We start from the raw sequence: 16,323 nt of genomic DNA on the forward strand, positions 1-16,323 counted from the left end.
ACAACAATAATAATACCCATTTGGTAACCAGGTAGACTTAGCGGAGAGACAGTCGCTTTTCGGGGGTGAGCCCAGATCAATGTCTGCTTAAGTGATTTGCTCAAGGTCATTCAGTAGGCAAATGAGAGCTGAGGGAATTGCACCCTATTTCACAGGAACTACTGCTCACAGCCTTAACCTTCTGTGCCATTGTGTGTCCCAGCTCAAGAGAGTCATTTCCTTAGTAAAAGAAATCCCACCACACTTCTGACAGAGTACTCTGTAGGGATTTTTTTAAAAATCTGCCAACTTATTACAAGTCCAAAAAATGTGTTCCTAGTTACCTCTTTCTTTTCCATCACACCTACAACATTTGCTGTCTACCCAGGGAAAACTTTTCTGAAGTCTGCTTCTACACAAAAATCCCAAACATTCTGGACTTTGCTGCACACTTGGGAGCCATACAGATGTCTTCCCATTGTTCATTTGAAAATTGCCTTTACAGTTAATCTCTGCAATCTTTTTCAACCTCATCAGCTTGACTCTTATCCCGTGCATGACACAATCAAGCTATAACAATCACAATGGAAAAGATCCCTAAATTCTTTAAAAACAGCTATCAGGTCCATACAATAGTATATCAATGTATATCAAAGAGAACATACCTTTTTTTTACTCTCTTGATGACATTTTGTCCACATCCATAATATTTGCTCAGCTCTGCTCATCTCCTTATGCTTGCAAATATATCACTTTTTTTAAAGGAATCATGAATACTCCAGTTTAGGCCATACAAAACTTATGAATACTGAAACCTGACTTGATAAACAGGCCAAGATAAGGCAGTGGGCCCAAAATCCTGTATAATAAAAACCACAAACCAGTGACCACCAAAACTATAAAAAATAACTTTATTCTCTCTGACGTCTCAGCTAAAATGCCTTTGAGGATGATAAATACCAAAAAGCACACTTCTTATATATAACACACCCAATTAAACTATTAAAACACTAAATTAATCTAATTAAACATTTAAAGTAAAATTTTCCAATTAAATTCAGCATTCATTCCTTTAGGTATTAAAGTATCAAATTTCAATACATATAAAGCTTCTTTATACATGAATCTATAAAAACCTTTTCAATTTTCTCTAAAACAGTTCCCTGTAAACCCACTGCAGAGCCCTGATCTACTGTTTGAAAATGTATTGCCACTAACCTAGATTCTTTAGCACTTTCTATATCACAAATATGCTCTAATAATCTAACTTTAAATGCTCTTTTTGACTGTCCAATGTAAAACGTATCACAAGGACACTTCAACGCATAAATAATGCCCTCAGTATCGCATTTAAAATGGCACTTAACCCTAAATCTAAGTCTATTAATAATGTCAAAATTGCTTACTATACACTTACAGGCTTTAAATCTCCCACAAACCTGTGTTCCCAAACTGGAAGTCATATTATATATATTTAAAAGGGGCATAATAAATTTCCCTTTAACTAAAAAGTTTTTTAAACATCTGCTCACTTTATAAGAAATTTTAAGTCTATCAGGTAACGACAACTGAGACTCTCTAGTGGATTGCGTATAACTCCAATAACATTTAACCAAATTGATCAGTATTTCACTAAAACAACTACATGTAGTCACAAAATACATATCTGTCAAAGACCCATTTGATTTAGAAGTAACCTTATTATTGTTAATATGGCCTCCCCTATCTATATTATTCACCTTTAAAACTGCTCTACAAATAGCAGGCCCACTGTAGCCCCTAGATTCGAACATACAGTTAGTTTTAAAAATTTCTTCTGATTCATCATTACAAAGTCCATGAATCTGTACCATTTCACCATATGGCAAGGTCTCTACAGTGTGTGTGTGTGTGTGTGTGATGGGGGGGGGGGGGGGGGTGACAACTCAAACCTTTTAGATACTGAATGTTCCCCTCAGATTTCCTGTGGACTTTGGTATGTAACCAAGATGGTTTAGAAATATCCAAATCAACATCCAATAAGGAGACTTGTTTACCTCTTTGAATACCCTCAAACTTCAAGTTAAATCTATTAAAATATAGGGTTTCAATAAACCTATCAACTTCATCTTCTCCCCCCTCACACAAAAAAAAAAAAAAAAAAGATCACCGATAAATCGGGCATAATATTTCACATATTTACAAAAAAAATGCAGACCTACATATATACTCCTGTTCAAATAAACCCATATTAAACTTCACATCAGGGTGCAAATGCCGGCCCCATAGCAGTACCCTGTTTCTGTTGGTAAATTTCCCCATTGAATTCAAATTTTTTTTGTTAAACAGAAGTATAATAGTTCTAAAATATACTCAGTGGTAGGACACTCGCCCAGAAAAAAATCTAACAGCCTCCATACCAAACATATGAGTAATGTTAGTATAAAGACTACTAACATCCATAGTAATCCAATACATGCTCATATTCAACTGTATATTTTTACCTTATTGAGAAAATAAAACACATCTTTAACATATGCAGGCAACAATACAACCTTTGGTAACAGCAAATGATGCAACAAAAATCTTAAACTGTACGAAAAATACTGTTTTCCTGATACTATAGGGCGTCCAGGAGGACGCTGTAAATTTTTATATATTTTTGGTAAACAATAAAAACAAGCAATACAAGCATGATCAATACTAAATTTCTTTTTAGCATCTTCCCTGGAAATATACCCCAGTTTGACACCCTTATCGATAAGTTCTACTTCAGTTAAAGAAGATTCATAAACTGAACAATGTACCTTTTGATAAACATTTTTATGTCATTCAGATGATCATAGCACATATCTAAATACCTAGAAATATCCAAAATAACTAACTTGTTGCCTTTTGTCAGATGGTTTAAAAATAAGATTATGATTAAAAATAATAATATCCTGTATAATACCTGATGTATAAAAACAACAAGACAGACTGTTCAGAAAATAACATCACAAAGCAACATACTAACAAGCATGGACTGGCACAGACATGCATATAATACTTTAATCCACCATATACTGCTAACCATTAGGTGAAGTAAGAAATACGTTGACCATTGTGGGGAACAAAATAAGTATCATGCACTCCCACAACCGAGAAATGTTCAGCTGACGTATTCCTAACCACTAACATTCATTACACTTTACAAATATAACTGCATGCCAGAAAGCTGTCCTGTCCAAAGCATACTCCCACACAGCAATGACACTTTTACTTTACAAAGGAAATAAAATGAGCAATAAACTAATCCCCTCACCATTCTAACCCTGCTACTCTACTCAGCATTTAGTAAGGAATTTCATTACACCCCTAACATACTGTCCATACCTTCCTAACTATAACTTTTATTCCTCCTCACCAATATCTTTCTGGCATCCTCACATCTGAAGCCACTAGACTATCCCTGTGTTCTTTCTGTTATATTCCTCTTCCTCTCTATAACTCAGCTTCTTTAATACAAATCTCACATCCCATCCAACTCAGTCATTACTTATTTATATCTTGAAAAATCAAACTTCCAAGATCGTACTACCGAAAGAAAAATACACTGAAGACCAACAACATTAAACTCCTGACTTGGCCCCCACCCAAAGACCTAAGTTAGCACTCCTTCCTGGAACCACATCATTGCAGGACCCATTTTAGTACTCGTTAATGGGTTCATACTGGCATGAGGATTTGTTATTGGAGATTTTTAGGCATTTTGGTATTAGGATTTTGATTTTCAAGACTGTGATAGTAAACTGAACAGCTGATCTTTAAACTGCCAGAAAAAGGTGATAAAATAGTTGTAGTGCATGGAGCGCCATAACTATGCTTCATTACCTGGAAAAAGATAAACTTAAGCAATTCTTTAGTGTGAGACACAAATGTAACAGGGCTTAAGAGTGTGTGTGGTGTGTGGTGTGGTGTATGTATGTGTGTGTGTGTGTGTGTAACAACTGTCATGCATCTATTTAAGCGCTGCAACTACTGGGTCTCGCAGCACAGACTAACAATGGACCCCACCATCCAGCAAAGAACAGCAGAAGAAAATAAAACCAGTTAAGATACTGTCTGCTGTCCATGCCTCTCAACTGTCCCGAAGTTTGTCTTATATTTTATACAGGTAAATCACTGAAGAATAATCAGTCTAACATGTCAATATTAAGAGTTTTACATATCTTATCGTACAGAAAGTGGCATACTTATGCAAAACCTGTTCTATTAATTTTTTAAGTGAATTAGAGAAATATTTAAAAACTGTCTCAATTTTTATCCCCATCCTTATTTGACAGCACTCATTAAGTGCTTTACTGGCATTCAAAGCTGATAAAACATTTTGTGCTTTTTTCCTTCTTTAACTGGTAGCACTAGAAACAGATAAAGCTCCATGTACTACAAAGAAGTATGATCAGGTCGATCATAACTCCTCATTATGTGTTCCCGACATGGATGGCAAGATACACCCCTCAAACTTCACTCACTAGGTGAATTCCTTGGCATCCACATCAACACATAATCCGGTTATGATCGGAGACCCGATTATAATCATCTATGTTTCAAATGTCAAACAGTAGCTTCATAAGTGCTACAACCACTTGTGTGATACATATATAATAAAATTAACTACTGTGCTTAAGTTTCATAATTTAGAGGAAAAAGATTCACATTTAGAATACTTTGATTCTGGTACCATATGCAAAAGTCTGTTGGCTAAAGATGCAACATGTTACTGTCTACCTAAAACACAGAAAACTCTTTCCAACTGATCCGCAATTATTTAATTTATTTATTTATGAAAATAAAGTTTTCCTTATTTATCATCAAATGCATTAATAAGATATTAAACTTGATTCTTACATTAATGATTCTAGTAATTTTTTGTTAAAAATAGATTACTTCATCTGGTTACAAGATGTGAACGGCTCATCACAAAACAGTAACCTCTAAAGTAACATTCAACATTCTCATGGTATGAAAGCAATTAATTATTATGCAGTTTCCCCTACAGATAATTATATTACTGAACTATGCTCGGTTTTCAAAATAACTATTTCATTTCTAACAACTTATCCCATCAGATCAACAAGCATGTGTACCTCCCTTGCTTTATCAAACGGTAATACTGCTGTATTGGTCTTTGAGACTGAATATATATAGGTTGTAATTTTTTACCAGAAATCTGCTGCTAAACACTACCGATACACTGATAACATGATTTTCATATGCAAAGGGGGGAAACCATACATCAGGGAAATGTATTAAAGACATTTCTAAAAACAGATTTAATTGTTTATTCTCCTAGGACATTTTCTCTGATTTTCCATATTCTTAGAAATCAAATGTCTAGGGGATGTTGGCAAATATACCACAACTACTTTTTATAGAAAAAAAATTACCACTTTTAACTCTCTGCATGGCGTTAATTTTCCTCTCCCCTATTTAATTTCATCTCTTCCATATGATGAGTTGTTATGCATAAGGATATGTAGTAAAATAGCATTTTCTTAAGAAAGGAACTCACTACATGAAGATGTTGCTTCACAAAGTATTTACAGTTCTCACTACTTATTAAAACGTGAGTCAAAAAAACAAGACTTCAGCTTCATAATAATCATGCTGTTAGAAATTCTGAGTGGCAACATATTCTGCAAACCATTAAATCAGGGGGGGGGGCAAGGGAGGCTTGCCCCACTGCTTGTATGTCGGGTAGGTGTTTGTGTATGTGTAGGGAGGAGTATGTTTCTGTCTGTGTGTGCGGTATGTTTTGTACAGAAGTCGCAATTAAAAATTTTGTGCTTCTGGGGTTTCGGCTTCATGGTCTCGAGATACTGAAATTCGAGATTTCAGTATTTCGAGATTCTGAAGTGAATCCCTGCATGTCTACTCTGGGACATTACATACGTGTGTGTGTGTGGGGGGGGGGGGGGAATTACAGCATAACAAAAAAATTCCTTTTCGGCAGCAATATGATGCTACCCCAAGGTGCTTCAATCTCCATACTGGCCCTAAACATGGGCAGAAAAAGTCCAGGGTGGACTGTTGTGTTTGGCAGACATGGTGAATGAGAGGCTCTCGAAGGCAGGTTAATGGTCAGCTGCAAAAAGCGAGAAAGTTTGCTTTGTCATTTACTGGATTTTCACTGACAATCTTACCTTAGCTGATGCTTTTCCCTCAAATGTCATGCAGATGTCCAGATCACTCTGTTTAAAGCCAAATCCATTTTTCGATGATCCAAACAAACTCAGCCTGGCTCCTACAAGAATGAGAATAATAAGGCAAATTTAAAATAGTAACAAAGAAATGCAGATGTGTTAAAGACATACAAAACAGGCAAAGGCTAACACTATTTAATTGCAGTGAATCTCCCTTCCTCAACAGATTATTTATCAAATTAGTACACTAATGCAGGAGAGGTACTCACCATAAGATCAAAAGTATGAACAAGAGGATCACTGGTGCATGAAACTGCAAATATGATTTTGAATACAGCTGTGGGTGGGTATGAATTTTCCATCTAAACAGTTTCAGCAGTTATATACCCCCATATGAGCACATGACTGCAGTCTCATGTCACAGTCATTAGAAAGCAGCTTAATTACAAAAAGCAGCATACCTTATGACATTGTCTTCTCTATTTTACTGACCAGGAAAAGTCTTGTGGTAAGTTAAAGGAGGCACAACATTTACACATATGAGAATATACAAAGACAAACATAAATCTGAATAATATAATATATAAAAAATATATTTTTAGTTCAAATTCCTTTTAACACTTCCTGTTAAATACTACACATGCAAATTCAATTAGCAATAGTGTACAATTAAAATTAATCAACAAAGACAATAGCAGGTATTTACAACAGAAGATCTTCAAAGAGAGGTCAGTGTATCAGTAAATTATAATATTTGAGTTTATCCCTCTCCTACAAGTTGTTTTCCTGCTGGATTTTCTCAGTAGTGTCTTTCTTCCCTACAAGGGCCAATGTCAGTCTTGTACACTTGAAAGAAATGATGCAGACATCATTAGCATTTCTTATAAACATATTTTTATTCAGTCTTTCTGGGTCTTCAGACCTATATGTCCTGCACAGAAACATCAGGGTCATCTCCCGATATTACACAGTTCAATCCCTGACTTCCTATGGAGACTTAGGGAGAAAGGAGCTTCTCTGTATCATATTCACTGGAACAGGAAGTAGGCTACTACAAGTGGTATTCTTAGCTACATCAGTTTCCTGTGCTGACTGCCAGGCCAAGTCTTGAATATCTTTGTCACAGCCAAAACAGGCTTGCACTGTGCAATCATGTCTGCAAAACCCACTTGTCCTCCTGACTATTACTCCACAGCCACCTAGAATGATACAGGCCCAACTACCTGGAGCACTGGTAGAAGCAATTCACAGCCAAGATGCCACCAGGACTGATTACGGGCATTATAGCTGAAATTATTATACTGTACAAGTTTCTCATGGTGCTGGATATTCTGAGTCTAGATAAGTGCCATATATGTGTTTCTAGCATGTTACTGTGCTGCTCCTAGGATGTTTACTGGAGACTGCACATGGCAATTAGTCACACAAACCATGGACCATGAGAACCACCAATATAAGTGTTCAGTACACTATCCACCTGTGCGTGCATGGCATGCTTATATGTGCTCATCTTCCTAAATTACTTATGAATGCACCTCTGAATGTGTACTGTGGTTAATGCTGAATGTGTTTCCAGCTACACCTTCAGACACAGTCTGCAACCTGTGAGCTTATGAATTAAGGACAGAGTACAGCACCAAGAGAGAAATGCCAATCATCACTACAAGGTTTTGAATACTGCTCTTATTAACTAGGAGGTGAGAAACAATTAGAAGGGGATATGCAGTAAAATGTAAGTTATATAGTCTGGAACTGTAATGACTACCACTGTTAAGTGACTGCACTCCTCAATGATTTACCTAAACAAAAGAAATGCTGTAGGGAAATGGTTAACCTGTATAGCAATATCAGGGATGGTCTGCAGTTCACTAACTGTCAAGAGCTACACCTTCATGCCAGTAGATAGGGCACATTTTCATACAATGCATCCAATATGCAGACAGACTTCTTGTACAAAAACACTGTTGTGCTGTCCCAGATTTTGTTGAATGTATACCAGCAATATGGCATTTAGAAGTTTGTGCACACTTTGTTATATTCGTGCAATGTGGAAAACACTGGCATGTGTGGCAACTGCATTACCTATGGCAAATGTTTCATATGTGGCAGTACTGCAGGTAAGTGGACTGTGACCTGTAGAGTGTGGTCAGAACTGTGCTTTGTCTGTAATGTTTACATGCTTCAGGGTAGGGCACCATGTGCATCCCATTTTGTGTGGGATTATGCAATAAGTGTGTGTGTACATGTATTCTGGTTAATGTCCACTGGTGTGTACAGAAGTACAGGATACATCTCTGGGTGCTACCTATTAATATTTATGGACACACTGATATAGATTATGTTGACATCTGTGAGCATGCTGATAGCTTTCATAATACTTTACTTGTAGGGAAACTAGCATTTCTGTTCCACAGAATGATGCACCATTAGAAGTTGTTGGATTTGGTGCAACAGATGGGTACTGTTCTATAACCCAGGTTTAGTTTGTGCCTCTGGATAAACTTCTTATATGCTTGTATGGCATTTTTCATATTTTCAGATACATTACCCATGACTGGAAGCCCATTAGAAGGAGGGTATGGAAACAGAGCAGCAGTGATTCATCAGAGAGCTGTCCAACTCTGAAAGATGGTAGTCCACATGGGCAGGGTTGCCTTGTAGAACCCTATGGTGGGGGGTAGGTGCAGTCTATGTTTGATATACACTGTGTCATGGTTAAGGATATTTTTACTGGGCTTGTACTTTCCAGTTTACAATAAAATGACACAAGCACAGCTGAGCCTCACATAAGCACTACAGGGAGACACTACCAGTTCACCAAATGAGTGGTGTGTATGACTGCATCTTGTCATCTGGCACAGCTGTGACTTGCAGTGTTATACGTGTGTGTTACCTCTGCATGACCACCTAGTTCCACACCTACTTGTACTGGGCAAAGTATGTATCAACTAGATTGCCGATGGTGTTAAACAACATGAAAACACATTTCTAACTGACTGTTGTGAGCTGCAGACTGGTGGTTATACCATACACCTATATCCTGCTTATCTGCTTATATCCCACCTGTAAATGCATACAACTGACTTTTATGTACACTTGAACTGGCATGCTTAAATGTTGCCCTGGTTACAAAGGCACATGAAAATTACATTCTGTTTGCCTCTTCTACTTTGGCACATCTGCAGTCTGTTTTGCACAGTCAATTGAATCATCCAGCCTTTCAGTATATCACCTTTTTTCCTGGTTTGCTTTCTACTTCTTCCTACAAGGCATAACAAACCTGCCCTATTTACATTTACAGCTCCTTAAAGCCCTTTCCCTCTACTCAGTCTCCTATTGTTTGCTGAGGTGTGATCTGTGCCTGGTTTACAAGGCATCCACAAACCCCACACTTCTGAATTTCCTGCATATTCATAAGTCAAACAGTACCAGAAATACAAGGTCTAGGGACCTGGATTTTGTGTGCGACTTAAACAGAACATGCTGAAGAGAAAATGTGTCCCAGAGACTGTCCCCTCCTATAGAACAGGCTTCCCCCATCCATGGGAAGCTGACTTTCTCTTTTACCCAGTTTAAGCGCAACCTAGACTAGTGGTTGGGTAAAACAGAAACTCAGCTTCCTCTTTCTCTTTTTGTAAATCCTTTCTATTCTGACCCTCCCTGTTGACCCTTCTGTTTGTGTCACTGTCACCTCTTTGTCTTGTTTGTTGCATCTGTCTATTCCATGCTTCCTTACCCACAAGTTTCCTGTGTGTAACACATTTTTTTAATCTCCTACTTGTTTTTTATTAAAACATAAAAAAGTTTTTCTTACTTCAATAAAAAGAATGTCACTTTCCTATCTTGAGCAGCTCCCCAAATATATCCCATTCCATTCTCCTCTGCTTTACATAAGGCAGGTTTGTTACGCCTTGTATTCTTTTTGTGAGAAACCTCTGAGGTTGCTCTAGTTGCTGCATATGTTTGCTCAGGTACATAGTGAAAGGAACATTCTACTCTGTGACTGGTCTGATGAGGGTGGAATACTTATAAGATAAGCAAGATTAAAGGATTTCCTCACTACTGTGGTCATGTGGTGGTTAAAGGTAAGGCTACTGTCTGTGTGTGTACCCAGATCCTTGACCACTGGGTCAACTCTTAGGGGCATAAAGTCAACATGGTAATTAGCCGGGATGGTTGACTTCCCAAAGGGTATAATTATGCATTTCTTGGCATCAAGTTTAAAACCATGGCTTTGATACCATTTTTTTTAAACAAGCATCTTTATTATAACGTATGACGGGCAATCATATATTTACATAAATGAAAACAAACCATACTGACATAATTTCATAATTTTATTTGCAAACATACATCACAACCATAATGACAATTTTAGTTACAAAAATTACATATCGCATCTATCCAGTCATTGTCAGTCAAACATTACATGGCTCATTTAAATCCTGCGTTCTTTTAAACCTCATTACTCCTCTGTATGTACTGTTTCTACAATTCCCATTTTTATATGTAATTTGCCCCAACCCTTTTCTAAAGATCTCAGTTCCAGTTGTTTTATCTCTGTTACTATATTCACTATTTCTAGTACAACTGGTTTAGACTTCGTTTTCCATTTTCTTATAACAGCTTTTTTGGCAGTCACCATAATTAGACTCAGCAAGGCCTTAGTATGCCTAGGCAATTCCAATTCTATATCATAGCTCAAAAAATAGTTACACCAATTTGCTTACCCAGTATCTCTGACACAGTAGTTTTAGGGAATCTTTAAAGTCTGCCAGCTCATTACACTCCCAGAAACTAGGTTTCCAATTAACTCTTTCTTCCCTATCACACCTCCAACATTTGCTGCCTGCCTAACGAAAAATTCTATGGAGTCTACTTGGGGTATAAAAATACATATGTAAACACTTCCAAACAAAGATCCAAAATGTTCTAGACTTTGTTGCATATTTGGGAGATGTACATATACCCCTCCATGTTTCTTTGTGAATTGCTTATCCAATCTCTCTTCCCAATCCTTTCTGAACTCCTCTGATTGATTCTTATAGTTAGCATAGTTAGCATGCAATATTCTGTATGCTTTACTAATTATTCCTTTTTTAAAAGCAGCTTCTGTTCTACATTCTACTAAAAACTCTACCACTGTTGGTCTTCTACTTAGGATCTCCCTATTTCTTTCTCTTTGCCTATATTTTGACATCAATCATTGAGAGGGAAGGTAACCTCTAGCCTATAGTCCAAATAAATTATTGCTCTCTTCCCAATCTATTATCTTTCTTTTCCTAATTATTTGCTCCCAAAACCATGGTTATTTTGCCAGTTTTCTCCCAATAAATTCTAGACCCCTCTTGCCTATTGTCTGCATCTCTAATTGCAGTCAGCCCTTTCAGCAAAATTTCCCATCTCCATTCCCATGTTGGTTTAGTTCTTAGAATACTTTCAGCAACATTATGAATGCAATATTATGTGTGGTTATTGTTCTCTTTAAGGAACTTCATCCAAAATCCCAGTTTTACCTTGTTCCTTGAGCCCCCCCCTCCCCTGCTTCATCATCACCCCTTTCTACATTGAATTATAGACTTCTGCTTATGCTATGTATAGGACCTTTAATTGAGTAGCTCTGAAAAAACCCTTCAAATAGAATAATCCCAAACTGTCTTGCTCTGTTGGAAGAATCAGCTTATCCCACTTGATTCTCACTGTCTGTCTTCCCCTCCCAGATAAAACCCTTCAGGTCTTTAACAATTGCTATCCACAACTTCTCCTGGGGTTGATAAAGATATGCCTGACCCATGTATAAAACTAAAGGGACTAAAAGCATTTTAACTGGTTGTATCTTGCCATCTATATCCATATAACAGAGCTTACAATTTCTCAGTTTTTGTGGTATGTTTTTACTCTCTTCCCACGTATCTTTAGCCGCCACAACAGAATCCTTTTTAATCCATATTCCTAAGTACTTCATTTTATCATGTTCCCATAAACATGGATATTGCTGAAACAATTTGTGTATGGGTACATAATTTACAACCTCTGCTTTAGCCTCTTTAATTTTGTATCCCGGAAAGATTTGAAACTGCCTTTTCTGGTTTTATAAGGTATAAAATAATATAATTTGCAAAGAGAGCCAGCTTTTCTTGACTACCATACCAATTACATCCTTGAATTTCTGCATCCCTTATTTACTTTACCAATGGTTCTAAATATAATGCAAACAACAAAGGGGAAACGGAAATTATCCGAGAGGAAACTGCCCCTTTAATTTTCACCTCTAATCCTTCATATATCCTCCTAATCAACCTTATAATTTTATTAGGGAATGCAAATGCTTCAATTACCCTGCTCACGTGCTTATAAACTTCCCAGCTTATTTTGTCATATGCTTTCTCTGCATCAAGACCCACCACCAACAGTGGTATTTTCTTACATTCTGCTTCCCTCTGGATCATCAATGTTCTGTTAATGTTGTCAAATGTTTGCCTCCCCTCCACAAATCCACACTGTTCCATATCTATTGATTTTGACATCACTTTTCCCATTTTTGTTAGCCATTACAGACAAACACTTTTTAGGATTGAAATGGGCCTGTATGAAGCTGGATCTAATGGGTGTTTACCCTTTTTAGGTATTACAGCCACCATCGCTTTCTTTTAGGAAGTTGGTGCTTCCCCTACTCTTAAAATTCTGTTAAAACCGTAGAGATCTTTTATCAGTTTTTCCCCTCCTAGCTTCCAAACTTCCACAGGAATATCATCTATTCCTGGGGACTTTCGTCTGAATTGGTTATACATACCATTTTTATCTCATCTCCTCCTATCTTGTTAGTAACTGAGTCTCATCTACCTCTAACCTTCGCATACTTAACTCTTCCACAAAAAATTTCCATTTGTATCTTTTCTTGATTTACATATTTCTCTGCTTTATATAGAGTTTCATAAAATTTCTGAAATATTTCTAGCACCTCTACAGGATCTCTTGTTATCTTGCTTGCTATTGGCTCCCTAAGCTTGGCAGCAAACCTAATTACTGTTGCCTGAGTCACTGTGCCAAAAGTTTTTTGTGCACTGGAGTTTTTATAAAAAAAGTTGCCAATCTTTCTAAGTTCATGCATACTATTCAAGAAAATTCCTTATTTTCTGTTTAGCATTCTGCAACTGCCCCCTTTCTTGCTCTGTGATATCCCCTCTATTCTGCAATACTTTAACATTTTGTCAGTTCCTCAAAATAATTCTTGTCATCTCTTAACCATATCTTTCTTTCATTTCCACCTTATTTTTAAACTCCACTGTAATTTTATCCCACTTCCAAGCTACATTTTCAGAAGAAATTTCTATCTTCTTTATAACTCCTGAATAATTTCCAATACTCACTCCTTAAATTCCTCTCTTTTCAACAGACAGATGGGAAAGCACCAGTGTCGCATTTTTATTTCATTACCCTGCATTTTTATTTTAGTTATTATCGGCGTATGATCTGAAACAGTTATTGGATGCGTATCAAAACTTTCAATTAAATGCATACATTCCTGTGAAATGTAAGTTCTGTCTAGCCTAGCCCAGTTTATTGTCTTGGGGAATAATATGCAAATTTTCACCGAACTCCTACTACTGAATTCATATGATCCAATATTTTTAAAAATTTCTTGAAAAATCTACCCTACTTTGTTATATTTTGCCTTCTGGGCTCCCTCAGACACATCTTCACTGCTGGAAATCAAATTCCAGTCGCCACCTATACAAAATATTCCCTGCCAAAAGCTAATTATTTCTCCCAGAATTTTCTTAAGCTCCATTATAGCAGTTTTAGGTGGAATATAAATACATGCCAGTGTAATCCTCCTCCCTTGCCAGTAGCCTCTTAGTACTACAAAACTACCATTACTGTCTTTTTTATCCTCTTCTATCACTATTGCAGCTCCTCTTGCAATTAATATAAGTACTCCTCTTTTCTTTTGTCCCACATATTCCGCTGAATAACCGTCCTGAAAACCTTTCTTTATCAAATTCACATGTTCAGTTCTTTCCAAGTGTGTCTCCTGTAGCATAACTATTTTCACTCTACATTTTTTAAATATTGTTCACTACTCTCTTTTTTGTATACATCTGTGAGACCATTAATATTTAAAGATAATACAGACAGCATCATTATGTTAAAAGTCATTATTCCCAACTTTTGTATGTAACAGCTTTTTTGTTAAGCATCTAGTTTTAGATTTTTGTGTTAAATGAATACACTAATGCTCGGCAAGTTGATCTTTTTATACAGTTGTTTCTTATATCCATTTGAGCCTCTGTAACATCTTACAAAACTTTTTGTTTTACTGAAAGCCCTTAAACAAAAAAAATACACTCCCAATGCACCCCTGAAACCTAGTACACACAAAACTATGTACACCTTCAAATACTAAAGTTTTACTCTCCTAATAGGAACAACTGTCCCAAACCGACAGCCACACTCCTAGACTTAGGTTAACCTAAAAGGAAGATTATCCATGTTAAGATGCATGGTACAGCCTGCACTTCTACTAAGTGCTGTCTGGCTTTATATTATCTTTATTGCTCTCCCAGAATGGGAAAACACTTGAATGCTTTCAGAAAACATTATCTTCTAGCTATTGAAAGAAAGCTACTGAAATAAAGTATTCTGTTTTTATTGCTTTTTAACAGAATGTCTTCATGCATGAGAACCAGATACAGAGATGCTTCTACAAGCATTTATTTGCTAAAGGAATGCTTTATTATATTCACTGTTCATTTTTATTTATTTGTTTTCTCTTAAAATTTGTTAGTAGATCAAGCCAAGAGCCTTAATCAAGTCTTTCCCCTATGCAAGAATGAGAAAAAGCATACACATTTTTCTTGTATCATGTTCTTTTAACCAGACTTTTCTTCTTTTTTATGTTGCAGTGCCTACATTTCGTAAAAATGAACAAGGAGAAAAAAAAAAAAAAAAAAAACAGGGGCATCTGTTTACTTTAGTAACCCCATTACATTTGAAAATAACTGAATAAAATTTACTTCATCGCATGCATATTATATCATGCATTATAAAGATATTACCATTAAAAACACAGTTTGTTTTATTTACAGCTAACTCTCTCCCTCCTTTTCCACTCCTTAGTGTTCTTCCAAGCATTAATGACATATGTTTGAGAGTCCCCAACAAGTTTAACAAAGTCAAAAAAAGTCCAAAATTTCCATGTTTACTTCTGTCATGTTCCACAAACCTAATTAATGCATTGTGATCCCATATTTATTTGTCAGTTTCTGGGTTACTGGTTTTATTCCTGTTTATCTCCGTCTTTCAAATCCAGTCTCTGATTCATTTCCAACGTGCTTTTGGTTCTTCTAGTCAACTCTTGTGCTTTTTTCTGTCTCAAGCATTTACCATTTAAACACTGGAAAAGGTTTCACTGGCACAATCTCTCTCTGGTCTTATTTACAGAAGAACGACAGGCAGAATTTCCTTCTGTTTCACAGTTCACATTTTGCTGGACAAACTTTTTGTATTTTCTCCTTAGCATGTCCTGCATCAAAAAATTATTTTGTCCTTCTAGGAAAGAATATTCTGAGGATAGCTGGGTACAGCAGTTTGAATCTCATGCTTGCTTATCAACATTCCCCGATTAGTGGAATAAATTTACTCCTCTTCTGCCTAGAGTATAGTGAGTAATCATTTTCCAGAAATACTCTACTGTCTCCCACTTTTAGTACTTTGTCCTTCTTCCACAGTTTTGTCAAAATCAATTCCTAATGCTGATGGGATTGCATCTTTACTATTAAAGGTCTAGGTTACTTTCTCATGTCCAGGTTTGCAGCATACACACAATGTACCCTTTCAATGAACAACTCCTACAGTGGAATATCAGTCTAGTTGCTTGCCTGTACTTTCATAAAAATAATACAGTCTGTTCCTTCCAGCTTCTCTGGTACAGCAGAAAATCTCAGGTTTTCCCCATATGCTCTATCCTCCAATTCTATTACTTTTTGAGACATCTCTTCTTGAGCAGTCTTCAGCCAGCCTTTTCTTTACTTCATCCTCTGATTTTTGCAGCTTTATCACCTCATCTAAATATCTGTTTAAAGCTTCTTCCAGCCTTTTGTTATTTGAGTTGATATACTCCATCAGTGTTTCATTTATTTTAATCAGCTCTAAGTAAACTCGACTTGTTTTTATTTTC

The 16,323-nt window shown here is 36.5% G+C and overlaps 1 protein-coding gene across 2 annotated transcripts in view; it reads right to left on the reverse strand.

Moving 5' to 3' along the window:
- The window catches only part of TUT7 (terminal uridylyl transferase 7), a 3,176,298-nt gene that overhangs the window by 946,510 nt on the left and 2,213,465 nt on the right, over positions 1–16,323 (reverse strand). For both annotated transcript variants that reach the window (XM_044064191.1, XM_044064190.1), the window contains exon 16: positions 6,144–6,244. In XM_044064191.1, the coding sequence (XP_043920126.1) occupies positions 6,144–6,244 (101 nt within the window). The remainder of the gene's footprint in view (positions 1–6,143; positions 6,245–16,323) is intronic.

The sequence above is a fragment of the Protopterus annectens genome, chromosome 2.part2, assembly GCF_019279795.1.
Source record: "Protopterus annectens isolate FY-2018-M chromosome 2.part2, PAN1.0, whole genome shotgun sequence".
NCBI classification, from domain to species: domain Eukaryota; kingdom Metazoa; phylum Chordata; order Ceratodontiformes; family Protopteridae; genus Protopterus; species Protopterus annectens.